Source organism: Physcomitrium patens, chromosome 21 (genome assembly GCF_059467195.1).
Source record: "Physcomitrium patens ecotype Gransden chromosome 21, ASM5946719v1, whole genome shotgun sequence".
Lineage (NCBI taxonomy): Eukaryota > Viridiplantae > Streptophyta > Bryopsida > Funariales > Funariaceae > Physcomitrium > Physcomitrium patens.
This window is the reverse complement of record NC_143430.1, coordinates 9,339,858-9,362,722: the sequence shown is the minus strand read 5'-3', so window position 1 is coordinate 9,362,722 and position 22,865 is coordinate 9,339,858. Positions and strand designations below refer to the sequence as shown.

At 42.6% G+C, this 22,865-nt stretch overlaps 2 protein-coding genes across 2 annotated transcripts; both read right to left on the bottom strand.

The window, feature by feature from the left end:
* Nucleotides 1-8,113: 8,113 nt before the first annotated feature.
* Nucleotides 8,114-20,692, bottom strand: LOC141044673 (uncharacterized). The gene is given in 3 exon segments (XM_090245719.1): nucleotides 8,114-8,801; nucleotides 10,455-14,720; nucleotides 14,723-20,692. Coding segments are annotated over 3 exon segments (10,803 nt in total). The 3' UTR covers nucleotides 8,114-8,234.
* LOC112274165 (uncharacterized) lies at nucleotides 19,781-22,587 on the bottom strand. Its single transcript, XM_073529992.2, has 3 exons — nucleotides 22,374-22,587; nucleotides 22,095-22,195; nucleotides 19,781-21,856 (listed from the first exon to the last, which is right to left on the bottom strand). Exons 1-3 carry the CDS (start codon nucleotides 22,504-22,506, stop codon nucleotides 21,842-21,844), a joined length of 249 nt encoding a protein of 82 aa, XP_073386093.1. The 5' UTR covers nucleotides 22,507-22,587; the 3' UTR covers nucleotides 19,781-21,841.
* Nucleotides 22,588-22,865: the final 278 nt, after the last annotated feature.

Here is a 22,865-nt window from a genome sequence, read left to right as displayed (position 1 = left end):
CACGAAGTGCCTTCAAGGATACACATGCAGACAAATTCAACTCCACAAGAGAATTCAAATTGCCGATACTCTCTTGAAGTGCCTCCAAAGATCGACATCCATACAAATTCAACTTCACAAGAGAGTTCAAATTGGCGATGCTCTCTGGAAGTGCCTTCAAGGATCGACATCTAAACAAATCCAAGTCCACAAGAGAGTTCAAATTGCCGATGCTCTTTAGAAGTGCCTCCAAGGATTGACAATCTCCCAAATTCAACTTCACAAGAGAGTTCAAATTGCCGATGCTTTCTGGAAGTGCCTTCAAGGATCCACATGTATACAAATCCAAGTCCACAAGAGAGTTCAAATTGCCAATGCTCTCTGGAAGTGCCTTCAAGGATACACATCCATACAAATTCAATTCCACAAGAGAATTCAAATTGCCGATACTCTCTGAAAGTGCCTCCAAGGATCGACATCCATACAAATTCAACTTCACAAGAGAGTTCAAATTGCCAATGCTCTCTGGAAGTGCCTTCATGGATTTACAAACTCTCAAATCCAACTTCACAAGAGAGTTCAAATTGCCGATGCTCTCTGGAAGTGCCTCCAAGGATTGACAAACTCCCAAATTCAACTTCACAAGAGAGTTCAAATTGCCGATGCTCTTTGGAAGTGCCTTCAAGGATCTACATATATTCAAATCCAAGTCCACAAGAGAGTTCAAATACCCGATGCTCTCTAGAAGTGCCTTCAAGAATCCACATCCATACAAATTCAACTTCACAAGAGAGTTCAAATTGCCGATGCTCTCTAGAAGTGCCTTCATGGATCCACATCCATACAAATTCAACTTCACAAGAGAGTTCAAATTGCCGATGCTCTCTGGAAGTGCCTTCAAGGATCGACATGTATACAAATCCAAGTCCACAAGAGAGTTCAAATTGTCGATGCTCTCTGGAAGTGCCTCCAAGGATTGACAATCTCTCAAATTCAACTTCACAAGAGAGTTCAAATTGCCGATGCTCTCTGAAAGTGCCTTCAACGATCCACATCCATACAATCTCAACTGCACAAATGAATTCAAATTGCCGATGCTCTCTGGAAGTGCCTTCAAGGATCGACATCTAAACAAATCCAAGTCCACAAGAGAGTTGAAATTGTCGATGCTCTTCAGAAGTGCCTCCAAGGATTGACAATCTCCCAAATTCAACTTCACAAGAGAGTTCAAATTGCCGATGCTCTTTGGAAGTGCCTTCAAGGATCCACATGTATACAAATCGAAGTCCACAAGAGAGTTCAAATTGCCGATGCTATCTGGAAGTGCCTTCAAGGATACACATGCAGACAAATTCAACTCCACAAGAGAATTCAAATTACCGATACTCTCTTGAAGTGCCTTCAAGGATCGACATCCATACAAATTCAACTTCACAAGAGAGTTCAAATTGCCGATGCTCTCTGGAAGTGCCTTCAAGGATCGACATCTAAACAAATCCAAGTCCACAAGAGAGTTCAAATTGCCGATGCTCTTTGGAAGTGCCTCCAAGGATTGACAATCTCCCAAATTCAACTTCACAAGAGAGTTCAAATTGCCGATGCTTTCTGGAAGTGCCTTCAAGGATCCACATCCATACAATCTCAACTGCACAAATGAATTCAAATTGCCGATGCTCTCTGGAAGTGCCTTCAAGGATCGACATCTAAACAAATCCAAGTCCACAAGAGAGTTCAAATTGCCGATGCTTTCTGGAAGTGCCTTCAAGGATCCACATGTATACAAATCGAAGTCCTCAAGAGAGTTCAAATTGCCGATGCTATCTGGAAGTGCCTTCAAGGATACACATGCAGACAAATTCAACTCCACAAGAGAATTCAAATTGCCGATACTCTCTGGAAGTGCCTCCAAGGATCGACATCCATACAAATTCAACTTCACAAGAGAGTTCAAATTGCCAATGCTCTTTGGAAGTGCCTTCAAGGATTTACAAACTCTCAAATCCAACTTCACAAGAGAGTTCAAATTGCCGATGCTCTCTGGAAGTGCCTCTAAGGATTGACAAACTCCCAAATTCAACTTCACAAGAGAGTTCAAATTGCAGATGCTCTTTGGAAGTGCCTTCAAGGATCTACATATATTCAAATCCAAGTCCACAAGAGAGTTCAAATTGTCGATGCTCTCTGGAAGTGCCTTCAAGGATCCACATCCATACAAATTCAACTTCACAAGAGAGTTCAAATTGCCGATGCTTTTTGGAAGTGCCTTCAAGGATCCACATGTATACAAATCCAAGTCCACAAGAGAGTTCAAACTGCCAATGCTCTCTTGAAGAGCCTTCAAGGATACACATCCATACAATCTCAATTGTACAAATGAATTGAAATTGCCGATGCTCTCTGGAAGTGCCTTCAAGGATCGACATCTAAATAAATCCAAGTCCACAAGAGAGTTGAAATTGTCGATGCTCTTTGGAAGTGCCTCCAAGGATTGACAATCTCTCAATTCAACTTCACAAGAGAGTTCAAATTGCCGATGCTCTCTGGAAGTGCCTCCAAGGATTGACAAACTCCCAAATTCAACTTCACAAGAGAGTTCAAATTACCGATGCTCTTTGGAAGTGCCTTCAAGGATCCACATGTATACAAATCAAAGTCCACAAGAGAGTTCAAATTGCCGATGCTATCTGGAAGTGCCTTCAAGGATACACATGCAGACAAATTCAACTCCACAAGAGAATTCAAATTGCCGATACTCTCTTGAAGTGCCTCCAAGGATCGACATCCATACAAATTCAACTTCACAAGAGAGTTCAAATTGCCGATGCTCTCTAGAAGTGCCTTCAAGGATCGACATCTAAACAAATCCAAGTCCACAAGAGAGTTCAAATTGCCGATGCTCTTTGGAAGTGCCTCCAAGGATTGACAATCTCCCAAATTCAACTTCACAAGAGAGTTCAAATTGCCGATGCTTTCTGGAAGTGCCTTCAAGGATCCACATGTATACAAATCCAAGTCCACAAGAGAGTTCAAATTGCCAATGCTCTCTGGAAGTGCCTTCAAGGATACACATCCATACAAATTCAAGTCCACAAGAGAATTCAAATTGCCGATGCTCTCTGGAAGTGCCTCCAACGATTGACAAACTCCCAAATTCAACTTCACAAGAGAGTTCAAATTGCCGATGCTTTCTGGAAGTGCCTTCAAGGATCCACATGTATACAAATCGAAGTCCTCAAGAGAGTTCAAATTGCCGATGCTATCTCGAAGTGCCTTCAAGGATACACATGCAGACAAATTCAACTCCACAAGAGAATTCAAATTGCCGATACTCTCTTGAAGTGCCTCCAAAGATCGACATCCATACAAATTCAACTTCACAAGAGAGTTCAAATTGGCGATGCTCTCTGGAAGTGCCTTCAAGGATCGACATCTAAACAAATCCAAGTCCACAAGAGAGTTCAAATTGCCGATGCTCTTTAGAAGTGCCTCCAAGGATTGACAATCTCCCAAATTCAACTTCACAAGAGAGTTCAAATTGCCGATGCTTTCTGGAAGTGCCTTCAAGGATCCACATGTATACAAATCCAAGTCCACAAGAGAGTTCAAATTGCCAATGCTCTCTGGAAGTGCCTTCAAGGATACACATCCATACAAATTCAATTCCACAAGAGAATTCAAATTGCCGATACTCTCTGAAAGTGCCTCCAAGGATCGACATCCATACAAATTCAACTTCACAAGAGAGTTCAAATTGCCAATGCTCTCTGGAAGTGCCTTCATGGATTTACAAACTCTCAAATCCAACTTCACAAGAGAGTTCAAATTGCCGATGCTCTCTGGAAGTGCCTCCAAGGATTGACAAACTCCCAAATTCAACTTCACAAGAGAGTTCAAATTGCCGATGCTCTTTGGAAGTGCCTTCAAGGATCTACATATATTCAAATCCAAGTCCACAAGAGAGTTCAAATACCCGATGCTCTCTAGAAGTGCCTTCAAGAATCCACATCCATACAAATTCAACTTCACAAGAGAGTTCAAATTGCCGATGCTCTCTAGAAGTGCCTTCATGGATCCACATCCATACAAATTCAACTTCACAAGAGAGTTCAAATTGCCGATGCTCTCTGGAAGTGCCTTCAAGGATCGACATGTATACAAATCCAAGTCCACAAGAGAGTTCAAATTGTCGATGCTCTCTGGAAGTGCCTCCAAGGATTGACAATCTCTCAAATTCAACTTCACAAGAGAGTTCAAATTGCCGATGCTCTCTGAAAGTGCCTTCAACGATCCACATCCATACAATCTCAACTGCACAAATGAATTCAAATTGCCGATGCTCTCTGGAAGTGCCTTCAAGGATCGACATCTAAACAAATCCAAGTCCACAAGAGAGTTGAAATTGTCGATGCTCTTCGGAAGTGCCTCCAAGGATTGACAATCTCCCAAATTCAACTTCACAAGAGAGTTCAAATTGCCGATGCTCTTTGGAAGTGCCTTCAAGGATCCACATGTATACAAATCGAAGTCCACAAGAGAGTTCAAATTGCCGATGCTATCTGGAAGTGCCTTCAAGGATACACATGCAGACAAATTCAACTCCACAAGAGAATTCAAATTACCGATACTCTCTTGAAGTGCCTTCAAGGATCGACATCCATACAAATTCAACTTCACAAGAGAGTTCAAATTGCCGATGCTCTCTGGAAGTGCCTTCAAGGATCGACATCTAAACAAATCCAAGTCCACAAGAGAGTTCAAATTGCCGATGCTCTTTGGAAGTGCCTCCAAGGATTGACAATCTTCCAAATTCAACTTCACAAGAGAGTTCAAATTGCCGATGCTTTCTGGAAGTGCCTTCAAGGATCCACATGTATACAAATCCAAGTCCACAAGAGAGTTCAAATTCCCAATGCTCTCTGGAAGTGCCTTCAAGGATACACATCCATACAAATTCAAGTCCACAAGAGAGTTCAAATTGTCGATGCTCTTTGGAAGTGCCTCCAAGGATTGACAATCTCCCAAATTCAACTTCACAAGAGAGTTCAAATTGCCGATGCTCTTTGGAAGTGCATTCAAGGATCAACATGTATACAAATCGAAGTCCACAAGAGAGTTCAAATTGCCGATGCTATCTGGAAGTGCCTTCAAGGATACACATGCAGACAAATTCAACTCCACAAGAGAATTCAACTTGCCGATACTCTCTTGAAGTGCCTCCAAGGATCGACATCCATACAAATTCAACTTCACAAGAGAGTTCAAATTGCCGATGCTCTTTGGAAGTGCCTTCAAGGATCGACATCTAAACAAATCCAAGTCCACAAGAGAGTTCAAATTGTCGATGCTCTTTGGAAGTGCCTCCAAGGATTGACAATCTCCCAAATTCAACTTCACAAGAGAGTTCAAATTGCCGATGCTTTCTGGAAGTGCCTTCAAGGATCCACATCCATACAATCTCAACTGCACAAATGAATTCAAATTGCCGATGCTCTCTGGAAGTGCCTTCAAGGATCGACATCTAAACAAATCCAAGTCCACAAGAGAGTTCAAATTGCCGATGCTCTTTGGAAGTGCCTCCAAGGATTGACAATCTCCCGAATTCAACTTCACAAGAGAGTTCAAATTGCCGATGCTTTCTGGAAGTGCCTTCAAGGATCCACATGTATACAAATCGAAGTCCTCAAGAGAGTTCAAATTGCCGATGCTATCTGGAAGTGCCTTCAAGGATACACATGCAGACAAATTCAACTCCACAAGAGAATTCAAATTGCCGATACTCTCTGGAAGTGCCTCCAAGGATCGACATCCATACAAATTCAACTTCACAAGAGAGTTCAAATTGCCAATGCTCTTTGGAAGTGCCTTCAAGGATTTACAAACTCTCAAATCCAACTTCACAAGAGAGTTCAAATTGCCGATGCTCTCTGGAAGTGCCTCTAAGGATTGACAAACTCCCAAATTCAACTTCACAAGAGAGTTCAAATTGCAGATGCTCTTTGGAAGTGCCTTCAAGGATCTACATATATTCAAATCCAAGTCCACAAGAGAGTTCAAATTGTCGATGCTCTCTGGAAGTGCCTTCAAGGATCCACATCCATACAAATTCAACTTCACAAGAGAGTTCAAATTGCCGATGCTTTTTGGAAGTGCCTTCAAGGATCCACATGTATACAAATCCAAGTCCACAAGAGAGTTCAAATTGCCAATGCTCTCTTGAAGAGCCTTCAAGGATACACATCCATACAATCTCAACTGCACAAATGAATTGAAATTGCCGATGCTCTCTGGAAGTGCCTTCAAGGATCGACATCTAAATAAATCCAAGTCCACAAGAGAGTTGAAATTGTCGATGCTCTTTGGAAGTGCCTCCAAGGATTGACAATCTCTCAATTCAACTTCACAAGAGAGTTCAAAATGCCGATGCTCTCTGGAAGTGCCTCCAAGGATTGACAAACTCCCAAATTCAACTTCACAAGAGAGTTCAAATTACCGATGCTCTTTGGAAGTGCCTTCAAGGATCCACATGTATACAAATCAAAGTCCACAAGAGAGTTCAAATTGCCGATGCTATCTGGAAGTGCCTTCAAGGATACACATGCAGACAAATTCAACTCCACAAGAGAATTCAAATTGCCGATACTCTCTTGAAGTGCCTCCAAGGATCGACATCCATACAAATTCAACTTCACAAGAGAGTTCAAATTGCCGATGCTCTCTAGAAGTGCCTTCAAGGATCGACATCTAAACAAATCCAAGTCCACAAGAGAGTTCAAATTGCCGATGCTCTTTGGAAGTGCCTCCAAGGATTGACAATCTCCCAAATTCAACTTCACAAGAGAGTTCAAATTGCCGATGCTTTCTGGAAGTGCCTTCAAGGATCCACATGTATACAAATCCAAGTCCACAAGAGAGTTCAAATTGCCAATGCTCTCTGGAAGTGCCTTCAAGGATACACATCCATACAAATTCAAGTCCACAAGAGAATTCAAATTGCCGATACTCTCTGGAAGTGCCTCCAAGGATCGACATCCATACAAATTCAACTTCACAAGAGAGTTCAAATTGCCAATGCTCTCTGGAAGTGCCTTCATGGATTTACAAACTCTCAAATCCAACTTCACAAGAGAGTTCAAATTGCCGATGCTCTCTGGAAGTGCCTCCAAGGATTGACAAACTCCCAAATTCAACTTCACAAGAGAGTTCAAATTGCCGATGCTCTTTGGAAGTGCCTTCAAGGATCTACATATATTCAAATCCAAGTCCACAAGAGAGTTCAAATACCCGATGCTCTCTAGAAGTGCCTTCAAGAATCCACATCCATACAAATTCAACTTCACAAGAGAGTTCAAATTACCGATGCTCTCTAGAAGTGCCTTCAAGGATCCACATCCATACAAATTCAACTTCACAAGAGAGTTCAAATTGCCGATGCTCTCTGGAAGTGCCTTCAAGGATCCACATCCATACAATCTCAACTGCACAAATGAATTCAAATTGCCGATGCTCTCTGGAAGTGCCTTCAAGGATTGACATCTAAACAAATCCAAGTCCACAAGAGAGTTCAAATTGTCGATGCTCTTTGGAAGTGCCTCCAAGGATTGACAATCTCCCAAATTCAACTTCACAAGAGAGTTCAAATTGCCGATGCTTTCTGGAAGTGCCTTCAAGGATCCACATGTATACAAATCCAAGTCCACAAGAGAGTTCAAATTGCCAATGCTCTCTGGAAGTGCCTTCAAGGATACACATCCATACAAATTCAAGTCCTCAAGAGAATTCAAATTGCCGATACTCTCTGGAAGTGCCTCCAAGGATCGACATCCATACAAATTCAACATCACAAGAGAGTTCAAATTGCCAATGCTCTCTGGAAGTGCCTTCAAGGATTTACAAACTCTCAAATCCAACTTCACAAGAGAGTTCAAATTGCCGATGCTCTCTGGAAGTGCCTCCAAGGATTGACAAACTCCCAAATTCAACTTCACAAGAGAGTTCAAATTGCCGATGCTCTTTGGAAGTGCCTTCAAGGATCTACATATATTCAAATCCAAGTCCACAAGAGAGTTCAAATACCCGATGCTCTCTATAAGTGCCTTCAAGGATCTACATATATTCAAATCCAAGTCCACAAGAGAGTTCAAATTGCCGATGCTCTCTGGAAGTGCCTTCAAGGATCCACATCCATACAAATTCAACTTCACAAGAGAGTTCAAATTGCCGATGCTCTCTAGAAGTGCCTTCAAGGATCCACATCCTTACAAATTCAACTTCACAAGAGAGTTCAAATTGCCGATGCTCTCTGGAAGTGCCTTCAAGGATCGACATGTATACAAATCCAAGTCCACAAGAGAGTTCAAATTGTCGATGCTCTCTGGAAGTGCCTCCAAGGATTGACAATCTCTCAAATTCAACTTCACAAGAGAGTTCAAATTGCCGATGCTCTCTGGAAGTGCCTTCAAGGATCCACATTCATACAAATTCAACTTCACAAGAGAGTTCAAATTGCCGATGCTCTCTGGAAGTGCCTTGAAGGATCGACATGTATACAAATCCAAGTCCACAAGAGAATTCAAATTGCCGATGCTCTTTGGAAGTGCCTTCAAGGATTGACAATCTCCCAAATTCAACTTCACAAGAGAGTTCAAATTGCCGATGCTTTCTGGAAGTGCCTTCAAGGATCCACATGTATACAAATCGAAGTCCACAAGAGAGTTCAAATTGCCGATGCTCTTTGGAAGTGCCTTCAAGGATACACATGCAGACAAATTCAAGTCCACAAGAGAATTCAAATTGCCGATACTCTCTGGAAGAGCCTCCAAGGATCAACATCCATACAAATTCAACTTCACAAGAGAGTTCAAATTGCCAATGCTCTCTGGAAGTGCCTTCAAGGATCGACATCTAAACAAATCCAAGTCCACAAGAGAGTTCAAATTGCCGATGCACTTTGGAAGTGCCTCCAAGGATTGACAATCTCCCAAATTCAACTTCACAAGAGAGTTCAAATTGCCGATGCTTTCTGGAAGTACCTTCAAGGATCCACATCCATACAATCTCAACTGCACAAATGAATTCAAATTGCGGATGCTCTCTGGAAGTGCCTTCAAGGATCGACATCTAAACAAATCCAAGTCCACAAGAGAGTTCAAATTGCCGATGCTCTTTGGAAGTGCCTCCAAGGATTGACAATCTCCCAAATTCAACTTCACAAGAGAGTTCAAATTGCCGATGCTTTCTGGAAGTGCCTTCAAGGATCCACATGTATACAAATCCAAGTCCACAAGAGAGTTCAAATTGCCAATGCTCTCTGGAAGTGCCTTCAAGGATACACATCCATACAAATTCAAGTCCACAAGAGAATTCAAATTGCCGATACTCTCTGGAAGTGCCTCCAAGGATCGACATCCATACAAATTCAACATCACAAGAGAGTTCAAATTGCCAATGCTCTCTGGAAGTGCCTTCAAGGATTTACAAACTCTCAAATCCAACTTCACAAGAGAGTTCAAATTGCCGATGCTCTCTGGAAGTGCCTCCAAGGATTGACAAACTCCCAAATTCAACTTCACAAGAGAGTTCAAATTGCCGATGCTCTTTGGAAGTGCCTTCAAGGATCTACATATATTCAAATCCAAGTCCACAAGAGAGTTCAAATACCCGATGCTCTCTAGAAGTGCCTTCAAGAATCCACATCCATACAAATTCAACTTCACAAGAGAGTTCAAATTGCCGATGCTCTCTAGAAGTGCCTTCAAGGATCCACATCCATACAAATTCAACTTCACAAGAGAGTTCAAATTGCCGATGCTCTCTCGAAGAGCCTTCAAGGATCGACATGTATACAAATCCAAGTCCACAAGAGAGTTCAAATTGTCGATGCTCTCTGGAAGTGCCTCCAAGGATTGACAATCTCTCAAATTCAACTTCACAAGAGAGTTCAAATTGCCGATGCTCTCTGGAAGTGCCTTCAAGGATCCACATCCATACAATCTCAACTGCACAAATGAATTCAAATTGCCGATGCTCTCTGGAAGTGCCTTCAAGGATCGACATCTAAACAAATCCAAGTCCACAAGAGAGTTGAAATTGTCAATGCTCTTTGGAAGTGCCTCCAAGGATTGACAATCTCCCAAATTCAACTTCACAAGAGAGTTCAAATTGCCGATGCTCTTTGGAAGTGCCTTCAAGGATCCACATGTATACAAATCGAAGTCCACAAGAGAGTTCAAATTGCCGATGCTATCTGGAAGTGCCTTCAAGGATACACATGCAGACAAATTCAACTCCACAAGAGAATTCAAATTACCGATACTCTCTTGAAGTGCCTCCAAGGATCGACATCCATACAAATTCAACTTCACAAGAGAGTTCAAATTGCCGATGCTCTCTGGAAGTGCCTTCAAGGGTCGACATGTATACAAATCCAAGTCCACAAGAGAGTTCAAATTGTCGATGCTCTCTGGAAGTGCCTCTTAGGATTGACAATCTCTCAAATTCAACTTCACAAGAGAGTTCAAATTGCCGATGCTCTCTGGAAGTGCCTTCAAGGATCCACATCCATACAATCTCAACTGCACAAATGAATTCAAATTGCCGATGCTCTCTGGAAGTGCCTTCAAGGATCGACATCTAAACAAATCCAAGTCCACAAGAGAGTTGAAATTGTCGATGCTCTTTGGAAGTGCCTCCAAGGATTGACAATCTCCCAAATTGAACTTCACAAGAGAGTTCAAATTGCCGATGCTTTTTGGAAGTGCCTTCAAGGATCCACATGTATACAAATACAAGTCCAGAAGAGAGTTCAAATTCCCAATGCTCTCTGGAAGTGCCTTCAAGGATACACATCCATACAAATTCAAGTCCACAAGAGAATTCAAATTGCCGATACTCTTTGGAAGTGCCTCCAAGGATCGACATCCATACAAATTCAACTTCACAAGAGAGTTCAAATTGCCAATGCTCTCTGGAAGTGCCTTCAAGGATTTACAAACTCTCAAATCCAACTTCACAAGAGAGTTCAAATTGCCGATGCTCTTTGGAAGTGCCTCCAAAGATTGACAAACTCCCAAATTGAACTTCACAAGAGAGTTCAAATTGCCGATGCTTTCTGGAAGTGCCTTCAAGGATCCACATGTATACAAATCCAAGTCCATAAGAGAGTTCAAATTGCCAATGCTCTCTGGAAGTGCCTTCAAGGATACACATCCATACAAATTCAAGTCCACAAGAGAATTCAAATTGCCGATACTCTCTTGAAGTGCCTCCAAGGATTGACATCCATACAAATTCAACTTCACAAGAGAGTTCAAATTGCCAATGCTCTCTGGAAGTGCCTTCAAGGATTTACAAACTCTCAAATCCAACTTCACAAGAGAGTTCAAATTGCCGATGCTCTCTGGAAGTGCCTCCAAGGTTTGACAGACTCCCAAATTCAACTTCACAAGAGAGTTCAAATTGCCGATGCTCTTTGGAAGTGCCTTCAAGGATCTACATATATTCAAATCCAAGTCCACAAGAGAGTTCAAATTGCCGATGCTCTCTGGAAGTGCCTTCAAGGATCCACATCCATACAAATTCAACTTCACAAGAGAGTTCAAATTGCCGATGCTCTCTAGAAGTGCCTTCAAGGATCTACATCCATACAAATTCAACTTCACAAGAGAGTTCAAATTGCCGATGCTCTCTGGAAGTGCCTTCAAGGATCGACATCTAAACAAATCCAAGTCCACAAGAGAGTTGAAATTGTCGATGCTCTCTGGAAGTGCCTCCAAGGATTGACAATCTCTCAAATTCAACTTCACAAGAGAGTTCAAATTGCCGATGCTCTCTGGAAGTGCCTTCAAGGATCCACATCCATACAATCTCAACTGCACAAATGAATTCAAATTGCCGATGCTCTCTGGAAGTGCCTTCAAGGATCGACATCTAAACAAATCCAAGTCCACAAGAGAGTTCAAATTATTGATGCTCTTTGGAAGTGCCTCCAAGGATTGACAATCTCCCAAATTCAACTTCACAAGAGAGTTCAAATTGCCGATGCTCTTTGGAAGTGCCTTCAAGGATCCACATGTATACAAATCAAAGTCCACAAGAGAGTTCAAATTGCCGATGCTATCTGGAAGTGCCTTCAAGGATACACATGCAGACAAATTCAACTCCACAAGAGAATTCAAATTGCCGATACTCTCTTGAAGTGCCTCCAAGGATCGACATCCATACAAATTCAACTTCACAAGAGAGTTCAAATTGCCGATGCTCTCTGGAAGTGCCTTCAAGGATCGACATCTAAACAAATCCAAGTCCACAAGAGAGTTCAAATTACCGATGCTCTTTGGATGTGCCTCCAAGGATTGACAATCTCCCAAATTCAACTTCACAAGAGAGTTCAAATTGCCGATGCTTTCTGGAAGTGCCTTCAAGGATCCACATGTATACAAATCCAAGTCCACAAGAGAGTTCAAATTGCCAATGCTCTCTGGAAGTGCCTTCAAGGATACACATCCATACAAATTCAAGTCCACAAGAGAATTCAAATTGCCGATACTCTTTGGAAGTGCCTCCAAGGATCGACATCCATACAAATTCAACTTCACAAGAGAGTTCAAATTGCCAATGCTCTCTGGAAGTGCCTTCAAGGATTTACAAACTCTCAAATCCAACTTCACAAGAGAGTTAAAATTGCCGATGCTCTCTAGAAGTGCTTCCAAGGATTGACAAACTCCCAAATTCAACTTCACAAGAGAGTTCAAATTGCCGATGCTTTCTGGAAGTGCCTTCAAGGATCCACATGTATACAAATACAAGTCCAGAAGAGAGTTCAAATTCCCAATGCTCTCTGGAAGTGCCTTCAAGGATACACATCCATACAAATTCAAGTCCACAAAAGAATTCAAATTGCCGATACTCTTTGGAAGTGCCTCCAAGGATCGACATCCATACAAATTCAACTTCACAAGAGAGTTCAAATTGCCAATGCTCTCTGGAAGTGCCTTCAAGGATTTACAAACTCTCAAATCCAACTTCACAAGAGAGTTCAAATTGCCGATGCTCTTTGGAAGTGCCTCCAAAGATTGACAAACTCCCAAATTGAACTTCACAAGAGAGTTCAAATTGCCGATGCTTTCTGGAAGTGCCTTCAAGGATCCACATGTATACAAATCCAAGTCCATAAGAGAGTTCAAATTGCCAATGCTCTCTGGAAGTGCCTTCAAGGATACACATCCATACAAATTCAAGTCCACAAGAGAATTCAAATTGCCGATACTCTCTTGAAGTGCCTCCAAGGATTGACATCCATACAAATTCAACTTCACAAGAGAGTTCAAATTGCCAATGCTCTCTGGAAGTGCCTTCAAGGATTTACAAACTCTCAAATCCAACTTCACAAGAGAGTTAAAATTGCCGATGCTCTCTAGAAGTGCTTCCAAGGATTGACAAACTCCCAAATTCAACTTCACAAGAGAGTTCAAATTGCCGATGCTTTCTGGAAGTGCCTTCAAGGATCCACATGTATACAAATACAAGTCCAGAAGAGAGTTCAAATTCCCAATGCTCTCTGGAAGTGCCTTCAAGGATACACATCCATACAAATTCAAGTCCACAAGAGAATTCAAATTGCCGATACTCTCTGGAAGTGCCTCCAAGGATCGACATCCATACAAATTCAACTTCACAAGAGAGTTCAAATTGCCAATGCTCTCTGGAAGTGCCTTCAAGGATTTACAAACTCTCAAATCCAACTTCACAAGAGAGTTCAAATTGCCGATGCTCTTTGGAAGTGCCTCCAAAGATTGACAAACTCCCAAATTGAACTTCACAAGAGAGTTCAAATTGCCGATGCTTTCTGGAAGTGCCTTCAAGGATCCACATGTATACAAATCCAAGTCCACAAGAGAGTTCAAATTGCCAATGCTCTCTGGAAGTGCCTTCAAGGATACACATCCATACAAATTCAAGTCCACAAGAGAATTCAAATTGCCGATACTCTCTTGAAGTGCCTCCAAGGATTGACATCCATACAAATTCAACTTCACAAGAGAGTTCAAATTGCCAATGCTCTCTGGAAGTGCCTTCAAGGATTTACAAACTCTCAAATCCAACTTCACAAGAGAGTTCAAATTGCCGATGCTCTCTGGAAGTGCCTCCAAGGTTTGACAGACTCCCAAATTCAACTTCACAAGAGAGTTCAAATTGCCGATGCTCTTTGGAAGTGCCTTCAAGGATCTACATATATTCAAATCCAAGTCCACAAGAGAGTTCAAATTGCCGATGCTCTCTGGAAGTGCCTTCAAGGATCCACATCCATACAAATTCAACTTCACAAGAGAGTTCAAATTGCCGATGCTCTCTAGAAGTGCCTTCAAGGATCTACATCCATACAAATTCAACTTCACAAGAGAGTTCAAATTGCCGATGCTCTCTGGAAGTGCCTTCAAGGATCGACATGTATACAAATCCAAGTCCACAAGAGAGTTCAAATTGTCGATGCTCTCTGGAAGTGCCTCCAAGGATTGACAATCTCTCAAATTCAACTTCACAAGAGAGTTCAAATTGCCGATGCTCTCTGGAAGTGCCTTCAAGGATCCACATCCATACAATCTCAACTGCACAAATGAATTCAAATTGCCGATGCTCTCTGGAAGTGCCTTCAAGGATCGACATCTAAACAAATCCAAGTCCACAAGAGAGTTCAAATTGTTGATGCTCTTTGGATTGCCTCCAAGTATTGACAATCTCCCAAATTCAACTTCACAAGAGAGTTCAAATTGCCGATGCTCTTTGGAAGTGCCTTCAAGGATCCACATGTATACAAATCAAAGTCCACAAGAGAGTTCAAATTGCCGATGCTATCTGGAAGTGCCTTCAAGGATACACATGCAGACAAATTCAACTCCACAAGAGAATTCAAATTGCCGATACTCTCTTGAAGTGCCTCCAAGGATCGACATCCATACAAATTCAACTTCACAAGAGAGTTCAAATTGCCGATGCTCTCTGGAAGTGCCTTCAAGGATCGACATCTAAACAAATCCAAGTCCACAAGAGAGTTCAAATTACCGATGCTCTTTGGATGTGCCTCCAAGGATTGACAATCTCCCAAATTCAACTTCACAAGAGAGTTCAAATTGCCGATGCTTTCTGGAAGTGCCTTCAAGGATCCACATGTATACAAATCCAAGTCCACAAGAGAGTTCAAATTGCCAATGCTCTCTGGAAGTGCCTTCAAGGATACACATCCATACAAATTCAAGTCCACAAGAGAATTCAAATTGCCGATACTCTCTGGAAGTGCCTCCAAGGATCGACATCCATACAAATTCAACTTCACAAGAGAGTTCAAATTGCCAATGCTCTCTGGAAGTGCCTTCAAGGATTTACAAACTCTCAAATCCAACTTCACAAGAGAGTTAAAATTGCCGATGCTCTCTAGAAGTGCTTCCAAGGATTGACAAACTCCCAAATTCAACTTCACAAGAGAGTTCAAATTGCCGATGCTCTTTGGAAGTGCCTTCAATGATCTACATATATTCAAATCCAAGTCCACAAGAGAGTTCAAATTGCCGATGCTCTTTGGAAGTGCCTTCAAGGATCCACATGTATACAAATCGAAGTCCACAAGAGAGTTCAAATTGCCGATGCTCTTTGGAAGTGCCTTCAAGGATACACATGCAGACAAATTCAACTCCACAAAAGAATTCAAATTGCCGATACTCTCTTGAAGTGCCTCCAAGGAACGACATCCATACAAATTCAACTTCACAAGAGAGTTCAAATTGCCGATGCTCTCTGGAAGTGCCTTCAAGGATCGACATCTAAACAAATCCAAGTCCACAAGAGAGTTCAAATTGCCGATGCTCTTTGGAAGTGCCTCCAAGGATTGACAATCTCCCAAATTCAACTTCACAAGAGAGTTCAAATTGCCGATGCTCTTTGGAAGTGCCTTCAAGGATCCACATGTATACAAATCGAAGTCCACAAGAGAGTTCAAATTGCCGATGCTATCTGGAAGTGCCTTCAAGGATACACATGCAGACAAATTCAACTCCACAAGAGAATTCAAATTGCCGATACTCTCTTGAAGTGCCTCCAAGGATCGACATCCATACAAATTCAACTTCACAAGAGAGTTCAAATTGCCGATGCTCTCTGGAAGTGCCTTCAAGGATCGACATCTAAACAAATCCAAGTCCACAAGCGAGTTCAAATTGCCGATGCTCTTTGGAAGTGCCTCCAAGGATTGACAATCTCTCAAATTCAACTTCACAAGAGAGTTCAAATTGCCGATGCTCTTTGGAAGTGCCTTCAAGGATCTACATATATTCAAATCCAAGTCCACAAGAGAGTTCAAATTGCCGATGCTCTCTGGAAGTGCCTTCAAGGATTTACAAACTCTCAAATCCAACTTCACAAGAGAGTTAAAATTGCCGATGCTCTCTAGAAGTGCTTCCAAGGATTGACAAACTCCCAAATTCAACTTCACAAGAGAGTTCAAATTGCCGATGCTTTCTGGAAGTGCCTTCAAGGATCCACATGTATACAAATACAAGTCCAGAAGAGAGTTCAAATTCCCAATGCTCTCTGGAAGTGCCTTCAAGGATACACATCCATACAAATTCAAGTCCACAAGAGAATTCAAATTGCCGATACTCTCTGGAAGTGCCTCCAAGGATCGACATCCATACAAATTCAACTTCACAAGAGAGTTCAAATTGCCAATGCTCTCTGGAAGTGCCTTCAAGGATTTACAAACTCTCAAATCCAACTTCACAAGAGAGTTCAAATTGCCGATGCTCTTTGGAAGTGCCTCCAAAGATTGACAAACTCCCAAATTGAACTTCACAAGAGAGTTCAAATTGCCGATGCTTTCTGGAAGTGCCTTCAAGGATCCACATGTATACAAATCCAAGTCCACAAGAGAGTTCAAATTGCCAATGCTCTCTGGAAGTGCCTTCAAGGATACACATCCATACAAATTCAAGTCCACAAGAGAATTCAAATTGCCGATACTCTCTTGAAGTGCCTCCAAGGATTGACATCCATACAAATTCAACTTCACAAGAGAGTTCAAATTGCCAATGCTCTCTGGAAGTGCCTTCAAGGATTTACAAACTCTCAAATCCAACTTCACAAGAGAGTTCAAATTGCCGATGCTCTCTGGAAGTGCCTCCAAGGTTTGACAGACTCCCAAATTCAACTTCACAAGAGAGTTCAAATTGCCGATGCTCTTTGGAAGTGCCTTCAAGGATCTACATATATTCAAATCCAAGTCCACAAGAGAGTTCAAATTGCCGATGCTCTCTGGAAGTGCCTTCAAGGATCCACATCCATACAAATTCAACTTCACAAGAGAGTTCAAATTGCCGATGCTCTCTAGAAGTGCCTTCAAGGATCTACATCCATACAAATTCAACTTCACAAGAGAGTTCAAATTGCCGATGCTCTCTGGAAGTGCCTTCAAGGATCGACATGTATACAAATCCAAGTCCACAAGAGAGTTCAAATTGTCGATGCTCTCTGGAAGTGCCTCCAAGGATTGACAATCTCTCAAATTCAACTTCACAAGAGAGTTCAAATTGCCGATGCTCTCTGGAAGTGCCTTCAAGGATCCACATCCATACAATCTCAACTGCACAAATGAATTCAAATTGCCGATGCTCTCTGAAAGTGCCTTCAAGGATCGACATCTAAACAAATCCAAGTCCACAAGAGAGTTCAAATTGTTGATGCTCTTTGGAAGTGCCTCCAAGGATTGACAATCTCCCAAATTCAACTTCACAAGAGAGTTCAAATTGCCGATGCTCTTTGGAAGTGCCTTCAAGGATCCACATGTATACAAATCAAAGTCCACAAGAGAGTTCAAATTGCCGATGCTATCTGGAAGTGCCTTCAAGGATACACATGCAGACAAATTCAACTCCACAAGAGAATTCAAATTGCCGATACTCTCTTGAAGTGCCTCCAAGGATCGACATCCATACAAATTCAACTTCACAAGAGAGTTCAAATTGCCGATGCTCTCTGGAAGTGCCTTCAAGGATCGACATCTAAACAAATCCAAGTCCACAAGAGAGTTCAAATTACCGATGCTCTTTGGATGTGCCTCCAAGGATTGACAATCTCCCAAATTCAACTTCACAAGAGAGTTCAAATTGCCGATGCTTTCTGGAAGTGCCTTCAAGGATCCACATGTATACAAATCCAAGTCCACAAGAGAGTTCAAATTGCCAATGCTCTCTGGAAGTGCCTTCAAGGATACACATCCATACAAATTCAAGTCCACAAGAGAATTCAAATTGCCGATACTCTCTGGAAGTGCCTCCAAGGATCGACATCCATACAAATTCAACTTCACAAGAGAGTTCAAATTGCCAATGCTCTCTGGAAGTGCCTTCAAGGATTTACAAACTCTCAAATCCAACTTCACAAGAGAGTTAAAATTGCCGATGCTCTCTAGAAGTGCTTCCAAGGATTGACAAACTCCCAAATTCAACTTCACAAGAGAGTTCAAATTGCCGATGCTCTTTGGAAGTGCCTTCAATGATCTACATATATTCAAATCCAAGTCCACAAGAGAGTTCAAATTGCCGATGCTCTTTGGAAGTGCCTTCAAGGATCCACATGTATACAAATCGAAGTCCACAAGAGAGTTCAAATTGCCGATGCTCTTTGGAAGTGCCTTCAAGGATACACATGCAGACAAATTCAACTCCACAAGAGAATTCAAATTGCCGATACTCTCTTGAAGTGCCTCCAAGGAACGACATCCATACAAATTCAACTTCACAAGAGAGTTCAAATTGCCGATGCTCTCTGGAAGTGCCTTCAAGGATCGACATCTAAACAAATCCAAGTCCACAAGAGAGTTCAAATTGCCGATGCTCTTTGGAAGTGCCTCCAAGGATTGACAATCTCCCAAATTCAACTTCACAAGAGAGTTCAAATTGCCGATGCTCTTTGGAAGTGCCTTCAAGGATCCACATGTATACAAATCGAAGTCCACAAGAGAGTTCAAATTGCCGATGCTATCTGGAAGTGCCTTCAAGGATACACATGCAGACAAATTCAACTCCACAAGAGAATTCAAATTGCCGATACTCTCTTGAAGTGCCTCCAAGGATCGACATCCATACAAATTCAACTTCACAAGAGAGTTCAAATTGCCGATGCTCTCTGGAAGTGCCTTCAAGGATCGACATCTAAACAAATCCAAGTCCACAAGCGAGTTCAAATTGCCGATGCTCTTTGGAAGTGCCTCCAAGGATTGACAATCTCTCAAATTCAACTTCACAAGAGAGTTCAAATTGCCGATGCTCTTTGGAAGTGCCTTCAAGGATCTACATATATTCAAATCCAAGTCCACAAGAGAGTTCAAATTGCCGATGCTCTCTGGAAGTGCCTCCAAGGATCCACATTTAGCAACATTTAAAGATACTAATTTGTACAAGTTGACAACACTCATTGGAAATTCATGAAATGGATTCCTTTGCAATTCTAAGTGCGTGAGAGATACCAAGCTCCCAAAATAGGGAACCTGTCCATCTAAAAGATTGTTGCTTGAGAGATCCAAAAATTTCAAATTTGGCATCTTTTTAAATATGTCTGTCAACAATTCTCTTTGTATATCAGATATTTCCCTAAGTATGCAAACTTTAAGATGAGGCATTTGTAGATCCTCTGGCCACTTACAAATGTTACAACTCATAAATGACATCCTCTTCAAATCTTTGAGCAACTCTGTTTCTGGAATGATGGCATTCTCTTTTCTCGATTGGAAAAAACATTCATACCCACATTCACCACGTTCAGCCTTGCCAATTATGTGCATTGCAAGATCTCGAAGAACATCATATATGTGGACATACTTACTTCCTTGATTCCAATCGATCAGAGACCGCCTTACAAGGATTTCCAAATGTGCCCTCGCCTTATCCTTGGCTTCCTCTACACTAAGATCCAAACCAAACAATTCCTCTGCAACCCACATCCTCAAAAGTTTGTCCGCTTCAATCTCATAGTCTTCGGGGAATGCTGCGAAGTACAAGAAACAAATCCTCGTTGCATCATCCTTCAATTCCTTGTAGCTCAGTTCAAGACGACCAAAGAGCTCATCATCCACATTAGAATCCACAATGGGTTTCGACCGCCTCAAATCATGTAAGGCACACCTCCATTCTGCCACAGTGGCTTTATCCGCCATTGCACTACCGATTACCTTCAAGGCTAATGGGAGGCCTTTACATTCTTCGCAAACATCTCGAGCTAACTCCTCCAAAGTAGTCGGAAGAGCACCATCACTCTCAAATGCATGACAACAAAACAATTTCCAACTCTCCTCTTTCGGAAGCGATAGCACCACTTCCACTTTTGCTTGCACTTTGCAAAGCACTGACTTACTTCGGCTTGTTATCAATGTTGCAGATCCTGGACCTCGCGAGATATCTAACCAATACAGCATGTCATGATGATCATACTTTGGCTTCTCCCAAACATCATCCAAAATCAAAAATACCTTCTTCTCAGCATATGCATTCTTCAAAAACGTGCGTTGCTCTTCTTGGTTCTTGATCAATTTGAACTTCTCTGATACTCCATTGTCCAAAATGCAACACCTTCCTAACTTTTCATACAGATCAGAAACCTTTGCGTCAAGTCCCACAGTCATCCAGATAACAGAATCCTTTTCATACTTCATTTGAATATCAAGGCACTCCATCACTAATGAAGTAACAATTCGTAGCTAAACAAAAATATTCACGTCGTATTCAACTCCACCAACAACGATATCCATGCGCCTTGTAACTAAATAGATCATGCTATATCAGTCTTAAGAGAGTCGCCTGCAAATCACAACAAAGCTGCAATTCACTCCAGTAAAACATCAACCACAGGATTCACAAACTCGATTCACACATGAAAGGTAAACCCACATGAACAACATTAATCTGTTCACACAACATGGGTACTAATGTCAACACAACACTGATCCAGCCATAAGGTCAAAGTCCAACATTCCGTACCTGCAGAAACACTGTGCTTCTTGCACTAGAAAACAAACTTGAGCACTAAGCTCCAACGGCGATGTCAGCAGAGCCAGCACTAGAGACCCATGACAACCGCAACGTCAAGCAGAGGACCTCATTCTGGTATTCCACCAAAGGCGCTTCATTCAGAAGCAAATCTAAACGGGATTCTAACAACTCCAAATGCAATACGATGTCTTCGATCGTGTCACTAGTTAGGACCTGAAGGCACCACTGACGAATACTTCAAACCTCACCTCCCAAGTTCCCCACACCACGAGCTCCCTTCCCACCCTCCAGACTACTGTTCCACGCTGAATGTTTGCTCCCGGCACGGCACACATGTTCTTAGAGCGGCTGTGGGGGCCCCATCCCCGTCCACATAGCACAGCTACTCCAGTTTGCAGGCCTTGAAGCAGTCCAGGAGACTAAAGATAAACCATGGGACCAGGGTTACAGTAGAAGGCTCCACATCCCCGCCCCGACGCCTGTTTCGAGGCCAAGCTCCGATTGCAACAGAGATAGACCTCGGGTCTTAGAGCCTGGAACACAAGACACAACACATACCCAACGGCCCAGGCAAGACGAGCAGTAAGCCACACGTCGAACGCCCAGACAGCTCACACAGCCGACGGTGCAAGCAGCCACCGACGCTGAAAAGCGTTCCCAAGTCCGTCTGCTGTCCCCGTAAAATCTGCTGTGACGGCAAAAAGTTTCTGACGTTGACGCAGTAATGAAACCCCAGCATCTCCCGCACCCACCTTAGAAGGAGAGACACTATCCAATCTCAAGTGGACAGATTTAACATCAGCGTTCAAGCACCGGCTATTCCTTCTTACTCCTTACTCTGCTCCAAACTGCACTCGAAACCCCAGAAACAGTGAGCACAACTCCAACAATTAGCGCTACATCCACGTGATAAGCTCCCGTTGAGCAAACTCGAAGCGGCTTTCTCAGTTGGGTCATAACCGCACCAGAGATCAGCTCGCGACCACGAAAGCTCACAAGCCGCCTCCGACGTCTAAGCATTCACAACTTATCAAGCATGAAGATGGTGCATACCATCCGATCAGAGGGCAAGGCACCGTCACTCACCTGAAAAACAGAGCGTCCGAGCCTCCCTCCACGGTGCTGTCGGATCCTCTCGCTACCAGCAGCGCACAGTACAATCTTCGCAAACGTTCGCTTCACTCGTACTATACAAAGCATACATGCGATCAGTGGATTAACAGCGCGCAACACCTCTCACATCTCTCAGCACCCGCTGGAGTAGCCGGAGACGAATAAGACGAAGTCTGGGGCAGTGAAGCAGAGAGTCGGGGAGCCCCGGCACGCCATCGAAGAGAGGTCCGCGTGAGGGCGATGAAAGCTTACCAGCAGTGCAATTTTCTGTTCCCATTTCGCACTGCTCCATGCACGATTCTCTGCACCCCTCGGCGAGAATGGAGTCGCTTTCATTCACCTCAGATGCTCCAGCCTGGAAGTGGCCCAAAAATCTTCTGGACATAGTGATTTGGGAGATCCGCAGTCTCCAGTGCGCACTCTGCGCATGGAAAATCGGGGAGAGAGGACAAAGCGGAAGGCGAGCACGCCGTGGACGTCAAACGAGGGCCAACAAGTCAAGGTGGAACTCGTAATTGACCAATTCGTAAGTCTGCTCCGTCATGCACTTTTCATTTGTTAAACTCGTAATCATTGGAATCGTTAGTGTGAAATCGTGAGTAATTTGAACCCTCACGGCAGCTTAATTCCGAAACAGCAACATCAAAACTAGCTACTTTTCTTATGGTGGTGGTGATAGAGAGTTTTACTGTAGTCATTCGACAAACCTCTTCGTCCATCTTATATGGAAGTATCAATGCAAAT